Below are 18,620 nucleotides of genomic sequence, written 5' to 3'. Positions count from 1 at the left end.
ATTTTCTAGTGTAATCAAGATACTAGGCATTGTGGTTTTATTTGAGAACAGCATATTATTTGAGAACAGCATATTATTTGAGATACTTTTAATCATTAACAAAGAAACTTTGAGTATAATCCTTTTTTTTAATTAAGACAAAACATAAAACCACATTAAGACAAACAATAAAGTACAAAATATGCAAAATTGCTTGGAACACTACAAGAAAAAGGAGCTTTGGCAACGCTTTTTGAGGCTTTTATCGACGCTTATAAGCGTCGGTAATTTTCTTCCCGACGCTTTTCAAAGTGTCACTAAAGCGTCGGCTACGTCGGAGTGGAAAAAAAATTGCTGACGCGTTTGAAAAACGTCGCTAAAGGTTATTTTTAGCGACGCTTTTAAGCGTCGCTAAAATTCCTAAACCAGTTCAATTAGCGACGCTTTAAAGCGTCGTCATAAATTTTTTTTATGGAAAAAAAAATATAAAAATACCCAAGAAAACCTTGCTGTCCCCTGAAAAAAAAAAGAAAAAAAAAATTACTGGGCGGCCTCAGCGATGGTGCTGTTGGCACAGAAGTCGTCGCGGGTGGCGCCGTTGCCGCCGGGGATGAGGAAGTGGGCCAGCTGGCCGGTGTTGGCGACGAGATTCTCGTTGCAGAGGAACTCCTCGCTGCACACCCGCTCCACCTCGCGCTCGTAGTCGTGGACCAGCACGTCGGTGGGCCCCGGGCCGGCGGAGCGGGCCATCACCGCTGCCGTGAAGATGGCGGACATCCTCCCGGGGGAGGTGGAGGCGTGGCCGCGGGGCCCGTCCACGAGGATGACGTCCCATGGGATGTCATAGAGGGCGTTGGGGAGGTCGTTGAGGGCGAGGCGGCAGTCGGAGAAGAGGAGGTTCTGGACGGGGCGGCAGTCCCCCCGGCGGCCGCGGCGAGCGGCGGCGATGAGGTCGGGCATCTCTCGGGCCTTGGTGGTGTAGGCGATGTCGTAGGCCTCGAGGCCCGGGAGGCGGCCCTCGAGGTGCGCGATGTAGTACTCGTTCTCGTCGAGAAAGACGGTGCGGCCGCCGTGGTTGAGGGCGCGCCAGAGAGGGGTCTCGTGGCCGAGGCCAAAGACGAGGAATTTGCAGGGAGCGCAGCAGCGGAGCACGGCGGCGATGGTGCGGAGGTCGGCGTCTCCCATCTTGCCGCTGGAATTTGAGGCGGCGGCGTAGTTGACGAGGGCGTCAAAGACGGGGTCGGGGAGACGGGAGTTGTGTCGGAAGGAAGAAAGGGCATGGGCAAATTGGTTAGAGGAGGAGAGGCCGGGGTCTCGAGGGGTGGTGGTAGTGGTGACGAAGGCGAGGAGGGCGGCGAAGGTGAAGAAGGAGGCGAAGGCGATGAGCCAGAGACGGTGATGAGACCCCAGGAGATACAACATGGGCGCCGCCGTGGATCCACCGCCGGCGCCGGCGCCGCCTCCGCCACCTGCCTGCTTGGCGGACTGCAGGAGGATGAGCTTGGCGTTGTTGATTCCCTTCATCTCTTTTGTGCGCTGCTCTAATTTACAATAGGAGGAGGGATCGGGGGCTTGGGTGGCCTGAGAAGGCATGAAGCCGACGCCGGAGAAGAGGGAGGAAGCTCCATCGAACTCCATCGACGCCGGAGAAGAGGGATCAGGGGCCTGGGTGGCCGCTCTCTCTCTCTCTCTCTCTCTCTCGCTTCTTGGAAGGAATCTAATCAAGAATCGGGAGGGGGTTAGAGATTTGTAAGGGAGGGGGTTTGAGGGATCGGGAGAGGGGAGGGGATTTGTAGAGGGGAGGGGGGAGGGGGCGAGCGGCGGAGAGAGAATTTGCAGGGAGGAGGGGAGGGGGGGATAATGGCCTCCGACGATAAGCGTCGTTGGGAGGAAAAAAATAAAAAAAAAAGGATTTTTGCTTCCGCCGACGCTTAAAAGCGTCGGCCCAAGCTATGGGTTGCGACGACGCTTATAAGCGTCGGCGGAAGCCAGACTTCCAAAAAAATTGATGACGCTTCTACTTAGCGTCGGCAGACAAAAGTCGGGAAAGATAGTTTTTCTTGTAGTGGAAGATGATCATGGCTCATCTTATAACCAAGCACATGTCGAGCACCTTTGGCTTCTTTTTTTTTCTCAAAAAATATTTTTTTAATTTAAAAATTGTAAAAGTATTATTTGAGATATACCTGACGAACCCTAGGCTTGAGGTAGGCAACAAACTAATCTACTAATTCCATCTATCATATCAAGCACGAGCAAAGTTGAAACAAAAAATGGTCTACAAACTGCTAAGGCTGCAAATGGGTCGGGTCGATTTGAGACCCGACTCGGCCCAACCCGCGTAGACCCGACCCGATCCGAATTTTAGGACCTGCGGGTCCGGATCGGGTCCTAAAATTAGACTCGAATCATTTTTTGGGTCGGGTCTGGGTTTACCGAACGGATCCGATCCGACCCGAATGGACCCGAAGAGAGAAAGAGAGAGGGAAAAAAAAGCAAAAGAGAGTTTTTTTTTTCTTTTTTTTTGTGTGGGTTGTGGCACTATTGGTCCGTCAAGATCCTCTCTCAATCTATTACACTGTTGATGCCTCTGGTGTCTCCGTAGCTGGCTTCTTTTTTTTTTCCTTCTGTTTTTTTGTTTCTGTTTTTTTTAAGTGAGGGAACGCTGAACTGAATATGGGTCATGTGCCAGTTTTCTGCAATGGAATTGGATTTTGGAAGAAGGTCTGGATTTTTTTTATCCTCGTGAGAGGGGAGCTGGGAGACACCAAGTTCCGTCCAATCAGTCATATGGACAAAAAATAGTGTGATATGAAATTTGGCTTGTAGACCGACTTACTTAGTAAGTTAGGGGTCATCTGTCCTGGCTGGAGGTCAATTGCAAGTCTTTCAGGGTCACCCAGCACCTCATAATTATGATATGACCAAATTAGATTTGCCCAAATTCTTTCTCAAAAGCATAAAAAAATTGGACCCGGTTCGGACCGAACCCGACCCGACTCGAATCCGAACCCGACCCGAACCCGACCCGATCTTCAACCAGGTCGGATCTGGATCCAAAATTAGAACCCGAACAAAAAACCAGATCGGATCGGGGTCACTCAGGATCCGACCCGACCCGGCCCATTTGCACCCCTACAAACTGCAATGCGTGCAAGATAAGTAGAAATAATACTTTTGCTAGATAGCAAAATTAATCTACCATTTTTCTTTAAGATACTAGGTGTGAGTAAAGTTGAAGCATGAAATGATCTATGATGCATGAAAAATTGCAGGTCATAATTGCTTGCTTTGTATGTTTCGTATCATAAAGCACTGTGTATGTTTGATTGATAGATACCATTTCGTCCATCTTGAAAATGAACAGCTGCCGCTCATCTCTTAATTTGTGGTTTTTTGCATCCGAATTGTATTTAGCATGCCAACACCGATGTGCAACATGCATGTACAGCTTACCCATACATGTATAGCCTTTCAGCCATTCAAAATATGCACCGTAGCCGATCCAAACAGAATAAACATTATGCACAACCCTAAAAATCCAATGTGCGAATAATATTCTCCGCTCGCCAACTGCTTCCCTCTATCATATCAGGTGTGAACGGAGTTTAATCAGGAAAAAGGAAACGAAAAAGTCAGGTATGAACACAGTATTTAGAAGAATCACAGAGATCCTGCACTAATCTCTCTCAATTCCCGTTGCCGGACTAATTTGACCGTTGACCAACGAAACTTAAAAGATTACCCCATGATTCTATTTTATGGACGTTGGCAACTTACGGTTTGGAGGTCTTCGCCTCTTACTCTGCCCCTAATTCAACATCAGTGTACTCTCTTATCTCTTTTTATTGCTATTGGCTGGTTTCTACGAGCATGATGACGCTAACTTTAATTTATGTCTCCAAAACAATTTTATATTGTTATTTTGTATCAAAAGAAATATATGTTTTGTTGTAACGTGGCAAACTGACACGTTCAAAGGGAAGGGGCAGCTGCCGCGAAGCTTCATGAAGGTGGGAAAAGGAAAGGTCAGTGGGCTCTCCCGCAACCAGGGCTCTCGTGGATTACGCCCACTGTCCACGTGGAAAGCCCTTATGGTTCCCGATCGACGCTGACCGGGGACCAGTCTTATGCAATCTAGTGGAGATCTGATATCTTGGTCGGAATAGCAGAGTTGCTATGAGGCAAATAAAAGTGGGATGATTAAATTTTTCTGCCGCATGGATGAGAGAAGATGGTAAAAGATAATTATGGAGGTATTTGCTGTCTTTCTCACTGGCCTTTGTCCACCCCTTCCATCATTTTCCATGCGGTTATCGAGTGGATCCAGAAGAGACTGAGGGATGAGAGCACAGACCACCCTCTGATCCAAAATATAGAGATGATGAGAAGAGATAGGATGGCCGTCCAGACCAAACATGTATTTAGAGAAGCCAATAGGGCGGCCGACTGGATGGCTGCCTATGCAGCTCACCATTTAGGGTACATCTTTTGGGCAAGGAAGGAAGAGCTGCTACTGGCACTCCGCGAGTTAGTGTTTTTTGGTTTTATTGAATATATTCGTACACATATACGGAGAACCTATTTTCAGCCCAAAAAAAAAAAATCCTAATGATTACCCTCTGGTTATAAACTAATATATCCCAAAAATATCAGTACATACAAATATTAATATATTATTAGTTGAGAGATATCACAATTACTGCTAAACTATTGCAATACTACATTACCAATTTCTAATACCGACTAAGAAACCACCATTAAAATTTCTTTACATTTCTATTATCAAGAAAAAATATACTCTACACGGCACTCTGCAGTGGTGCACGATATTAATCATAACCACTTATTTCTATAAATTATAATATTTTTATGAAAATATGAGGTTATAATTGGCCGCATATACTTAGGATATAATTATTATTTTTTTGGAGGTTTGTGAGGATTTGGCCCACTAAACTTATTATTTTCTTCTTTACTTTGCTTAGATGGTAGAATTTTTTTATTTCATACATATCTATTTCTCAACTTTTTGGAATAAATAAAATAGCCGGAGTTTTTAACAGGTCTGCTTCTGTTGGTGGGATAGAAGCGTGGAATGGTAGAGAAGACCATACCTTACTTAACGCTGGTTAATTCCCTAATATATACTATATACTGCTGATGTTGACTTTGTCTGTGGATGGAGAGTGACTCCATTGACCGGAGATTTCCAGGGCCAATTTCTTCCTCTTTTTCCTCGTTAATGCCTTCAAACCAGAGAGGGAGGAGAGAGAGAGAGCTGCTTTCTCTTTTCTTCTTATAGATCCGCTATCTCGATTTCTTATCTCGTATACTTTTGAATTCAACTGTCGACCAACGATGGGAGCGGCGCCGGAGTGCCGAGGGCCGAGGGGGAGGAGTGGGGGCGGCGACGGCGTGGAAGACGAGGGCGCTGCGGGGGCGGCGCTGGGGGACCCCAAGTGGTGGCCGCCGGGGTTCCGCTTCCACCCGACGGACGAGGAGCTGGTGCTCTACTACCTCAAGCGCAAGGTCTCCCGCCGCCGCTTCCGCCTCCCCATGATCGGCGACGTCGACGTCTACAAGTGCGAGCCTTGGGAGCTCCCTGGTACTCAAACCCCATCTTGTTCTTCTCTCTTGCTCTTCTTCCATTATTTATTTCTTATTCGATCTCGAATTCTAATTTTTGGTGGACGTTACTCCTTCCAGGGGATAACTGGATGTCCATGATGATTCCTTTCTCCCCTTTCCTTGTTCTGAATCTATTTCCTTTCGTTATCAAGGGAGAAGGGAAAGTGAATCGGAGAGGATAGGATTTCTAATTCTCGGTCATATGCTTCTATTCCCTTTGGTTTGCACAATTCCATCTGGTGCCTTTGTCGATAATTTGGTCATATGCTTCTAATTCTCATGTATTAAACATGATTCTTGCGTTTTAAATTTTGCTTCTTCTTCATCCGCTTCTCATTGTTCTTGGCTACTTTTGCTTCTTTCTTTATTGCCGAGCATCTGAACCAGACTTCTTTGCCCTTAATTCATGACGCAAGCTTGCCGAGTCTGCTTCCTTTTGCACCTACCGTTGTTTATGATTTGTTCAGTACCTATACCTATTTCAGTTAATTCGGTCATTCTGATATGGATATAAGGGCAACTTCTTTAGTTTGATTTTATCGTATTCATTAGCTCGTGTTGCTGACAATTTGAACTACTATTCTTTACCAGGAATCAGTAATTCTCGTAGATGCAGTTGTTAAAGACCTCTTCATTATCAGAACCTAATTTTGTTTCTCCATGTTACGATTCTGAGATATAGATATGATTCTTTTCTTGCAGAAGTAGAAGCATCTGTATCAATATTACTTTTCCCTGCCCCCTTTTTTTTTCTTTTACTTCATTCAGATAATTCAGTCCATTGCCGCATTTTATTTTGATAATTCTACAACGGCTAGTAGTGCGCACTCTTTCTCTTCTCTCTTATCTCTCAGTTATTCTTTGCTGGTCTTGCCAAGCACCTGAATTGTAATCCTTTACCATGAAATAGTGAATTCTTTCCTGATCACTGAAGCTTGCTGAGTTAGCTCTTTCTTGATCTAGGACATTATTTGCAGGATGAGAGTTTATCCTTGATGGCTAACTTGATTCTGAAATATGACTTGTTGATATGTGCAGAGAAATCAGTGTTCAAGAGTGGTGACAAGCAGTGGTACTTCTTCAGTCCAAGAGACAGGAAGTACCCTAATGGATCGAGATCAAATCGAGCTACCAAATATGGCTACTGGAAGACTACAGGAAAGGACCGGGCCATCTCTCAGAAGTCAAAGGCTGTGGGTAACAAGAAAACCCTTGTTTACTACCATGGCCGTGCTCCTAGAGGAGAGCGCACCGATTGGGTCATGCACGAGTATACCTTGGATGAGCAGCTGCTCATGAGCTGCAACAGCGTGCAGGCAAGTCACTGCTAATGCAACATCAGTCTAAATATATTTACTGTCCATTTAACTTAAATCTTCCATAAAGGTTTTGCCAGTTTCTCATCTATTGATCTCCACCTTTGCAGGATTCTTATGCTCTTTATAAGGTCTTTAGGAAGAGTGGACCTGGTCCGAAGAATGGGGAACAGTATGGTGCGCCTTTCATAGAAGAGGAGTGGGAAGATGATGGCGAAAATAATAGCTCCAGAAACCAGAACAGCAAGGAAGACACAGCATCTGAACATCCTTATAGTGTAAGCTCTGCCGGCATGCCGGGTGATGAGGGGAGTAGACTTCCAATGGACTTTCTTGAGGACTTTTCGCTACAATTGTCTAATGAACTGCAACCTTCCAAATGTTCTGCATATGTTTCAGAGGTATGCTGGTCCCTCTTAACTATGATATTGTCCAGATTCAACTGTTTGCTTGGGAAATGCCTTTTGTATTAATATCCGGATTTCCACATGAACCATGATTGTATGATCCCCAAATTCATCTGAGAAATTAATAGACATGGAAACGTCATGCTATCCATTAGCCATTCTGCCCAGCATTTTATCAGTTTATATATTTAGTGAGAAATTCACAACACATGCACACGAGTAGTCTTTATTGCATTTGCAAACAAATTTTAAATATAGAAGTAGCAATGAATATAAAAGATATCGCTAAAAGAAAAGAATAACTATGAATTCCTCTAAGATCGGGCTGATTGGTAAGGAAGGGATTAGAGGGGAAGGAGGCCATATATCTTACTGGGAAAAGGAAATGCGAGACAAAATAGGATTGGGTGAATCCAGCTTGCTTTAGAGTTGGAAATGGATGACAGCAGTGAAAGATAAGCATGGAAGATGTAGTTAAGTAAGTGGATTTTTCCCCCTCATAACTACAGTATTTGCAACATCCATTAGCCCCTTTCCTTTTGGTATAATGTTTTATTTAGAAAATTAATGGCATTTTTGTTAGAAAAATGACAGATCCACAGACCCAATTCACTTGTTTTAACTGAATAAAGTTTGCTTCCATAAGATGTTGGACTCCTGTCCATTGTTGTTGATATGGTTGTCTGATTCCATTGAATTTGTAATTATTGATGCAGATTAATGCTGAAGCAGAAGTTGGAAGCCATACTGCAGTGCCATGTCTTGTAGATGCTAATTTTGGTGAACGAAATCTCAACTGTTGTGAGCTGAGCGGCGAGGAGCAACAATCTGAGATTGACAAGCCAGATCCAGCTTGCATGCAGCCTGCCAAGGATCCTGCGATAACATCCATTTCCATTTGTTCTGAGCAGGACCAATTCAGAGTTGATGAAGAGTTCTTGGAGATCAAAGATTTCAACGACCCAGAGTCTGTAGAGTGGAGAGTAGATGATGTCATCAACACGGACATCATTCAAGATGCTGGTGGATTATATAATTCTTATGATTATTTTGATGCACCCATGTTTTTAGCTGAAGATTTCGATGCTCTTGATGGAGCAGTCCAGAATCCATATTCCTATGAAACCCGAGAATCTGATATCACCAGTGAGCTCTGGACATATGAGCAGGATTTCAGTGCGGCGACTGCTGCCGAGTCAAATGATGTTATTGTTGCACCACCAGCATCAGGTGCTTAATCAGTTTATGCATGCACGCTTCTTCCTGATTCCTGAAAGGTCAGGATGCTGTTACTCTAGCTATCGTTCTCTCATTTATTTGTGCTATTTGAATGATGTAGGTGCTGTATATGCTAGTACTCCATCGAATCCTGGGGATAACACCCAGGGGCAGATTAGTCCTGTTAGAAGTGCCTCAGACTCATGGTTCGGTTCGGCACTCTCTGCTTTGTTAGAGTCTGTACCAAGCAGTCCTGCAATAGCCTCAGAGAATGCTTTGATAAGTAGAGCACTTCGACGCGTTTCAAGCTTCAGAGCAGGGCAGAATGGAGCCCAAGAACCAAATGGAACCACAGGTGGAGGCACTTTGGCTTCTGGGAGGCAGAGAGAGAGCCACAATGGTGGGTTCCTATTTACCTCATTCCTGGTTGGCCTTGTTGCTGTCTTTTGGGTGTTGACAATTGGAGCTGCAGTAAAAATTTTCAAGGGTTTATGGGACAAGTTCGTATTGTCATAGGTACATGATATTACTGGAACAACCTTAATCCATCTATATGCTGTTTGCTTTACTGATCTATCTTTGTCAATCTTTGTCATTTTCTATCTATCATCAAAGAAGTCATATGTTGGCTCGAATATTTACTCGGAAGGAAAGGAGAAATATTAGATATTATAGCGGCGCTCAGGATGGTGGCTGTGCATCATTAGAGGTGAGCAATGCTGCCAACTTCCTGGTCAGCATCATGCTAAGTTTTTTTCTGCAATGCTGATGGAGGATTCGCAGAACGAATTCTTTCCACTGCACCAGTGCTATCGAATGGTTCATGTATTGATCTGCATCTCATTCTCTTTGTTCACAGGAATGTTTATTTGGCAGATCATTTGTCCACAAGATTCTTGTTGGATAATACATGCCAAACGAGATTAGCCTGCAGCATATGCACTAACGGTCATGTTTTACACTTGAATTTTACTATTTTAAGGTACATTTGGTGCCATACACAACCCTTTGCCCATGGAGGCTTGAGTCCTCTCAACCCCATGAATTTTACATTGTTGGCATGGGTTGTGGTGGAGAAGAGCAGTCATCTGACTCACCACTTTAGCATCCGAATTTAGTCACTTTAATTGCCAACATCTTGTCATTTCTTAAATCTCTTTTCGGGTCATTAGGTTGCAAAAATGCTACATTAGTTCGTATATTCCCTACTACAAAAATATTGATCCAGCCTTGCGGTTATAACATGAATGAATGCTTGTGATGGGGAAAAAAATGGAGAATATTGGAGCTTACCATATTTTATGCATTTGAATTTTCAAAAACCATGTGTGTGGTGTCATCAGACTCCATGAAGCCATGGACATCTATACTTTCAATCTTATCAAATAACAGGATCTTTTCAATGAAAAAAATAGTTAAACTGGACTGATTTTATTGAAAATCCAGCTATTGATGTGATGAAAGTTCGGTATAAAAGTTAAACTAAATCCGTTTACATCCTGTAATCAACATGATAAAGGTTGGGTTTGTGTTCTAGAGAGGGAGAGGGGGGGATGTAAAGGGAAAATAAGTAAGGCAGAGGAGTTTTCTATTTCATTATATTTTATTTCATTGCTTAGTTTTATTCTGAAGAGAAATTTTAGTTCTCTGCTTTATGGTGCTTTGTATTGAATGTAGATGGAAAAGTATCAACATTTGGTCATGCTAAATTATCTTTTTCTCTAGTTTTTCTTCTGATTTTTTTAGTTTATATTTATTTAGAGAGAGATGATTAAAATGTTGATATGCTGGTGCAATTTTCTTTTGACCTGTAATTTTCTCCTTTTATTTTTGTTTTTCTCATATATTATTGATGATGAAAAAGCACATTTTGTGTTGGAAATCTAAGGACAAATACAGATGTAAGTTCGAGGCACCTAAAATTGACTTGAAAAAAGAAAATGTTCATCAAATATTATATACATCTGATTCTTTAATTAAAAAAAAATATCTATAAATATTCGAAAACTGATACATCAAAACAGAAATTATGAAATTTATGTTTTCTTATCTAAGCCAAATCTTATTTGGATTTCATCAGAAGAATTATTTTGGTGCTCAGTGATCCTAGTTCGAACTATTGATGGAGATATGGACACAAAAGACATTTTTTTACGATCTTTATCAAATTAAAATGGTACTTGAATGTATGTTTTGCTTGCAAAGTTCTTCAACCATATTGTGCTCCATTTTTTCATTATTGAGATCTCTTAGAGGGTCTAAATGCTCAGCATTCTATGACTCAAATTGGATAGCTACAGCTCAAATTATATGGTAAGTTGAGTTGATCGCTCGGCTGTAGCTTAAGATTATTTTATGGTTAGTGAACTTACAATCGAAATGGCTGTAGGATGAGTTGCAGTCGCTCAAGTATATATCTTAATTTTAAAAAAAAAAAATCTCTCTTTTCTTCTTCTCTTTCCTACTCTGCCTCCTTCGTCGTTGCCCATTCGCATCTGCCCTTTTCTTTCACTTTCTTAGTCTTCAGCCTTCATTGCCACCTTCTCTCTCCCCATGGGTGCCTAGGTCCATGGCATAGCTCGCCACTGATAGCTTCGAAGTCGACCTCTTCAACCAAAAGTGTTCCAATCTGACGCCCTGTTCGCCAATCGCCAATCGTGTTCGAAAGCATGTTTGTCAGAGAATCTTCTATTTTTTCAAGCCTCTTCCTCAAACATTAATCGGTTATATCCCAAATAGATCAAACATTATCAATAACCAGTTTGATTAACCACACATATATAACATCATCATCAACAACATGGATGATTACCTGTACAAAATTATTAAAATGATTTTTAATTTTTTTTTTTAAAGTCAAAGAGGCTTAGAAAAAAAAAATGTTAGATTAATTTTGGGTCACTTAAGCTTCTTTAGAGTAGGTACATGGTAGTCCTATGTAATCCATAGTGGAGTAATTTTCTAAGCCTAGCGTAGTAGGAGTAACTTAAATTCAAATTGAATTGGGTTTATTTAAGGTTAGATATGATCGGTGGTGAGTGAATCCACTCCAGTTGCAACTCTGACCATGAGAAGGCAAGTGATACGCTGACCCAAACAACAATGGAGTTCTATATGTGGAATTCTCCAACACTGTCCTCTATCAGCAAATGTAAACTCGACCAACCATCCATGAACGTAAGCAGATCCACACGAAGGAGGATTTTGCATGATGGCTAGCCAATTCTATATCATGGGAGTGAAGGTTGCATGGGATACATATTTCAATTAATAAATGGGACTCTCCCTCTCTCTCTCTTCCCCTCAAAAAAAAATAAAAAATAAAAAATCCAACACCCATCCAAAGCAAACCGGTGGGGAAAAAACAACATTTTGAAAGAAATAACATTTTAATATATCATAATAAAATGCCTTAATCATAAACCATGTTTCTTCTATAATAATTTTTTTTGGAAAGTATATTATATATTGTGATGCTCCACATCTAGAGTATGACATGGCCGTGCTACCGAGAGATACAACCCACGATAATACGAAGACAAACGTTTCATTTAGTTTCTAAATTCATCTCAAACAAAATAGGATAAATAAGAATCCAATTTCATTATCTATTAAATGTAACCATTATTGGTCCAGAGCTTCTAAATCCAAACATAAATACCAAATACATAATCTTCAAATTTTAGAAAATTATTAAGCTACAAATTCATCATCAACTGAAAAACTAAAATTTCGCCATATAGATCGCCAAGTTTGCTAGCACGAACTCCAAGCCTAGACCATCCTTTGTTCCTATTAATCCATTCATCTGGAGAGAAAAATAAAAATAGAGATTTATGAGCGATGCGGCTTAATAAGTAAACTTTTCACAACCTTACCGGATCAAACATGAGGTTTTGTATAAATCGATGCATCATAATGTAAAAATAATAATTATTGCAAGATAGAACATTACATAGTATCATATGATAAAGTCAGTCATGCATGCAATATCATCAATATGTCATAAACAAGGTTCCAAGTGTATAGCATAAATAAAATTATAAATTATTTACTATTTAACTATATCATTGATCAAATTACTTCTCTCAGACTAAATGTTAAGGTCACTATTATATCCATCATAGAGCTGTAATCGTCAAATACCAACTACTATTATCCATTGGTAGAGTCATATGCCAACTACTACTACCTCCTGATAGGGTCGTATGCCAACTACTACTACTTGCTGACAGAGTCGTATGCCCACTACTACTATCCGCTAGCAATGTCGTATGCCAACTACTTTTACCAGCTGGTAGGGTCATATTGCCAACTACTATTATCTGTTGGCAGGGTCGTATGCCTTCTACCATTACCCACTGGTAGGGTTGTATGGAACTGGATGTTGATCTACCCCACCTTCAAGGACCATATATAGCGATCTAAGAGCTTTTTTGCCATAGTTCTTAAAACAAATTTTCTTAAATCATATTTCTTAAATTATATTTTTTTGAATTATATATGAATAAAACATTAAATGGCTTTATAGAGTTCATAGTCCATAAATAAGCATTTAACCGTAGAATGAATAATTAAAATTATTCTTTTCATAACAAAAATATAATTTTCATAAATATAAAATTCATAGTTTATAAAAAAGTCATCAATATTAAAATATTTATAAAAAAACTATTATTTTGTAAAAAATTATGAGTTTCACAATATCGTATGCTCGATCTTTAATTTTAAGAAAACATGATATCATCAACATTTAGTATTATAAGCATGGAAAATATGCAGAAATTTGAAAACGAATAAGAAGTGTTAGGTTTACTTATAAGTTTGAAAACTAGTAAAAAGTATAAGTTTACTTACCTCTTTTATCTTAGACCGTCAGACTTCGCTAAGGCGACTCCGCTAGACCTATTTAAAATATTAACAACAAAATTAATTTTTTAATTGATGACTTTAATCAAATAATACGAGAAGATTTGACCAGACATACGGTGGTTTCATATGTGTCAGGTTTAAACGATTCGCTCAATAAATTGGACTCAATTAGAGCTAAGATTAATCAACATGTTCATCAATGAAGATTTAAAAAATATTCAACAGGGTCGGGGTGATCGCTCCAGTAGGCAGCCTAGGCACCAGGGCAGATCAGGGCCCTATACAGGGGACAACTCGAGTTCGTAGATCATATCGACAGGACCCAATACTGGATTCCATAGATCTTTTAGAGAGAGAAAGTAGAAAAAGAAATAAAGAGAAGAAAGAGAAAATAAGAGAGAGAAAGATAGGGATGGTTCTCTCTCCTCTTCTTCTTATTTTTTTTTCTTTCTCTTTTTTTCTTCTTTCTTCTTTTTTGGCAAAATAGAAGGGAAAGGGGGCGGCCGGTGGCTTTGACCGTGATGGTCCGGCAAAGTGACAGTGGTGAGTAGCAGAGGGCAGTCGACAGCAGTGGTCGGTCGGTCGAAATTGGTGGAAGAAGACCGAAACAAGGGTGCCCTGTTTCGGAAGAAGTTTCGGTGATTGCCGGCTCAAACCAAAGGGAATGAAGGCCCAAAACATCAAAGAAAGAGGAGGAGAAGATAAAGGACTCTTCCCTCAATCTGGCGAGGTGTTCCGATGACTCTTCTCAGCAGAAATTGGAGGAAGAACCTCAAAAAGAATTCTCGGAATCGACGATGATTTTTGGCAATTCTGGTTGTGAAAATCAAAGAAGAAGAAGACCTTAAGTAGATGATTCCCATAGTTTTTGGCTGGTCTTTGGATCGCTTTAGTACTCCCAGGGCTTGCTTGATCTTAATAGGCCTTGGCCTCTCGGGCCGGCCCATTAGCCTAAAAAAACCTGGCTATTACATATATTATCTGATATTGCCGAATACGAATGATTTATCCCGTATATAAAACTATATTCTCGTATCCAAGATACTTTCCATAGTGATGCGTAGACAAACGCACCTTATATACTATAATTTTTTTGAGAAACAAGTCAAAAACAGAAAAGCTAAAGGAATCCTAGTCTGCTTAAATTTCCGGATTATCCGATAAGAACAGTTCGTTTAGAATTAGAAAAGGAGAGGAGCAAAAGGTAAGAAGCTATTTAAAGAGAGCGATATATAAGAGTGCATCCATTGTGGATTGATATTACGAAACATGGGTTCATCAAGCTCTCGCCCGCGTGCCAAGAACAACCATGGAGGAGAGCAGAGAAGTGCAGCAGGCGCTTCCGAACCGGTTGGACCCCACCATCTTCCTTCTTGTCTTTGCTCTGTTCGTATAATCTTTGTCGTGATTGTTTTCCAAAGCTTATATTTAGATAGATTTTATATGAAAAAAGTATAAAGAAGAAGAGAGATTTTATTCATGTTCGGTTGCTTGAAGAGAATATGTTCGTCTGCTATCTTCTTCTCTCTTATATGGGCAGTGATTTTGTTTGTCTGATTGAAAACAGAGGATCTTGGAAGAAGGACTCTCCACCTTCCTTCTGCTTGTTACAGATACCAATCAAACAAATATTTTGGCAGATTTTCCAGACAAAATCATTGAACAAAGCAATAATAATTTTAATTATGTCTGCAGTGATTTCAGATTTGTGGTGGATCATACTTGATCCATTAGGCCAATCTTACCATAAGTTCTCTTCACTGATCATTGATGACCTAATCCTTTTTCCTTTCCTTAAGGAAAAAGAAAAAAAAGAAGATTAGGACTGATTCTCAATATATGCATGCCATCCTGGTCATGCCTGAAAGACATATTATGAACCATCGTTCAACGTGTATTAATAGTCGCAATCTGTGATTTCACAAGTAGTAAAAATCATTATTAGTATCATTTTGACATGTCTTTAGTTTTTTTAGATTGCACAAAGGAAGATATAATCCATAATGATAGGACTACAGGTGGGTTGCATGAGAACTCTACAACCTCCACAAATGTTTATGGGAGCAATGTAACTTTTTTCTGTGGAGGAGACTGTAAAAGATTCTCCTTTTAAGAATATCACATTGTGGAAAATTAATACTGCAATATACGAAAAAATTTCACATGGTTTGTTAGATGAATAGCTCAGTCTTGCCTTCCTGTTAGGATTAAACATACAGGTATTTGATTTGATACTGAACATATTCTGATTGGTGGAAATCTTGACCGTTGTTATGACAGTATATAGTTACCCTTGTTTTTGTGTAGCACGATAAATGAGCTTACGTTATCCAAGTATTCAATACTTCTCCAATTTGAATAGCTTGATGACTGCTTGCTGATCATAACTAACTTACTTTCTTGCTTTATCTGGATTCGTGTATAGCCTATTCAAAGATCAGGGAATCAGATTTCGTCATCAAATCAAGGTTTGTAGGTTTGCTAGAAAAATTTGATAATTGATGATAAAGGCATTTCCGATCACCTAAAATCATAGCACAAATTGTTTTACAGATAAAACAAATAACGAACAACCATATCAGCAACAGTTGATGAGGTCTGATGAGGCCAATGTAATGGCAGCAGAAAGTTTTTCTGAAATAACAATCAGTGGGAATGCAACTCAAAGGACTGAACCACTGCACACAGAAAGCAAGAATGAGAAAATGGTTTCTTCAACCCACAAGGGTGACACTACACCACAAAAGGAGACTAGGAGAACTGATGCACAGCCTTTATCTGGTGATTTAGATGATAAAGAATGTCCTATCTGTTTGGAAGGTACATTAGCAATATAAGTTTCAAATTTACTTGGTGGATCTACAGCTTCATTAACTGCAAAACAAAGGAAAAAGGAACTCCACCTCTAAATTTCTGTAAAATACACTAACATAAAGTTGCATATGCATATGAACCAGATATAATGATCACCACCATGCAAAGTGACAAATATGACCATACAACTAATAATCTGTGAAGTATGAAAACAAAATTACAAGTAGATGCGGACCACCCAAGAACGCATCAGATCTAAGCTAATATGTGGCAGTTTGTGCTTAATTCTTGAGAATCCAGTATTTAGGATGCTTGATCTACTTTTTAATTCCTTTTCCCATCTTTCTGCCAACCTTTTGCCTTTTTCTCCCTTTAACTTAAAAACTCTCTTATATGTAGGGTGACCTCCTTTCTCCTTAATCGAACAAAACTCCCAGATGCTTCAATTTCTTTTTTTCTAGAAAAGTTACAAAAAACAATATTTAATCTCAAGAGAATATTTCTCAGAGATTAAATCTTTCATCAATGAACAAATATCCCCTCTCTTGTGAAAAAAATAAAATAGAATGATCAAAATTAACACTATTTAGTCTATGTGCTTAAAGAACTGAAGAAATGGCTCAAGAAATGATTTCAGATAAATTCGGTTGAACTACTGAAACTGACCAAAACTGAGTTTCAGGTGTCATTTCAACTGAAACTTCAATCTTGCATGCAATGTTTGTACAGTAGAATCTTAACTGTCTTTCAATTCTATCCACTTAACTGCAAGCATGATCTTTTGGAATTTATATGGTTAATGATCCACACATCTAGGTGTTCCTCATCCCTGACTAAGTAGCTTTGTACAATATTACGGAGTTGCACCATTGTCAGTGAAATGCAGGCACAATATTATGCTTCTGAAACATGCCTAACCAAAATACTATAAAGTTAACTATAATGGTGGCATGCATTTCTGAGCATAGTTAAGCGTAGCCTTTGTAGAAGTTTCATGTTCCCTAATCCTTCCTATGCTTTGTTTCTCTTTACAGATAATATCAACTTGCCATATTTGTTGCGATACAATTAAGCCAATAATACTAATGACCTGTACATCTGACATTGATGAAGCAAGAAGTGAGCTACCTTTGTGTTGACAGATTGTGAGTTTTGCAATCCAAAGCTTGCCAAAGCATGTTCATTTTACCATTGCCCGTAGAAGAGACTAGAACTTCAGGCCATTAATTTTGTTATTAAGTAAATGACTTTGCTCCCAATTGATAAACATATCATAAATCCAACAAACACCCTCAAATGAATTAGAAACTCTTGCACTATAAAATAAAGTCACGAAGATTTCTAGATAACATCTATAGAGTAAGAGGACTTGGAGTGCCACAGCATGTAGAGTGGTTCTTGATGATGACAAGTCAAAACTCCTGCTTTGTGTAGCTGGGACTTGGGAGCATAGGTCAGTGTAGCCAGGTTAATATATAGCCAATATATTGATAGTGAAGTTAGATCATGAGTGATTCTTCATATATTCTCGTGTAACAGCTTAGAAACAGCTTGATTATATTATTAACACTATAATAATAACACTATTATTATAGGTTTAAATTAACACTATGTTATGATCTCACTTTCCTTTTAATGAGAAGATTATACTATTCATGCATTTCCTTTATATGTTTTTCCATGGCAGAATATGATATAGAAAACCCAAAGCTAATTCTCAATTGTAGACATCACTACCACATGCAGTGTATCCTTCAATGGATGGAACGAAGTGCAACTTGCCCTACTTGTAACCGAGTATATGCTGTTCCCCACTTATAAATTACTACTCTATCTTCTTCCCTTCTTGCTTCCGTGTCTGCCATTCTGACAGTTACGATAATCTGATTATTGATATGCTTCTTCTGTATCATTAGGTAATGACTTTCGATGAGATCTTTTACAACCAGCAATACTGACCGATACCAAGGATGTATTTGGCAAGAAAGACGACATCCCTTGCACAAGTAGTGAATGCCAGCAGTAATTCTATCTTGTAAGGACTAAAGTCCAATCTTTGCAGATGTTTGGCTTGAAAAGATCAACAGGGCATCCTTTTTCTTTTTGTTTTTTGTTTTTTGCTTTCCATATTTAATCCTTGATGCAGCTTTATAGTATTGGTTTCCTTTGAAGCAGAGATCAAAAAATATATCATTGGCAAATCATCAAGAAAATGATATATGATTTAAGCACCCAAATAGTCTTGTTCTGCAGCACCAGATAATTGGATAAAATGCAGAGACTGATATGCATATGTCTTAGATCTAGATAAGTATTATATCAAATACTTCCGATATGGCCAAAGTTGCAATGGTTAAATCCTCAGTTCAGCAACTCATCCTAT

At 39.7% G+C, this 18,620-nt stretch overlaps 2 protein-coding genes and 1 pseudogene across 3 annotated transcripts; 2 read left to right on the top strand and 1 right to left on the bottom strand.

Annotated features, from left to right (window-relative positions):
- Positions 1-492: 492 nt before the first annotated feature.
- Positions 493-1,805, bottom strand: LOC120111826 (protein IRX15-LIKE pseudogene; annotated as a pseudogene).
- Positions 1,806-5,195: 3,390 nt separating this feature from the next.
- LOC103711919 (NAC domain-containing protein 17-like) lies at positions 5,196-9,221 on the top strand. Its single transcript, XM_089928374.1, has 6 exons — positions 5,196-5,587; positions 6,649-6,926; positions 7,037-7,327; positions 8,050-8,563; positions 8,673-9,067; positions 9,170-9,221. The coding sequence occupies exons 1-5, from the start codon at positions 5,341-5,343 to the stop codon at positions 9,065-9,067; spliced, it is 1,725 nt and encodes a 574-aa protein (XP_089784500.1). The 5' UTR covers positions 5,196-5,340; the 3' UTR covers positions 9,170-9,221.
- A 15-nt stretch (positions 9,222-9,236) lies between these two features.
- On the top strand, positions 9,237-18,572 carry LOC113463038 (uncharacterized). 2 transcript variants are annotated; one of them, XM_089928375.1, is made up of 6 exons: positions 9,237-9,260; positions 9,411-14,773; positions 15,849-15,891; positions 15,977-16,243; positions 17,925-18,034; positions 18,154-18,572. In XM_089928375.1, exons 2-6 carry the CDS (start codon positions 14,693-14,695, stop codon positions 18,193-18,195), a joined length of 543 nt encoding a protein of 180 aa, XP_089784501.1. In that variant the 5' UTR covers positions 9,237-9,260; positions 9,411-14,692; the 3' UTR covers positions 18,196-18,572. The 2 variants fall into 2 exon arrangements, with proteins under 2 accessions (XP_089784501.1, XP_089784502.1); XM_089928376.1 differs by lacking the exon at positions 17,925-18,034.
- The last annotated feature ends 48 nt before the right edge of the window (positions 18,573-18,620 follow it).

The sequence above is a fragment of the Phoenix dactylifera genome, chromosome 18 (genome assembly GCF_051530095.1).
Source record: "Phoenix dactylifera cultivar Ajwa chromosome 18, Ajwa_hap1_PhDact_Kaust_v1.1, whole genome shotgun sequence".
Taxonomy (NCBI): domain Eukaryota; kingdom Viridiplantae; phylum Streptophyta; class Magnoliopsida; order Arecales; family Arecaceae; genus Phoenix; species Phoenix dactylifera.
The sequence above is the reverse complement of the archived record's forward strand: the minus strand, read 5'-3'. Positions and strand labels throughout refer to the sequence as shown.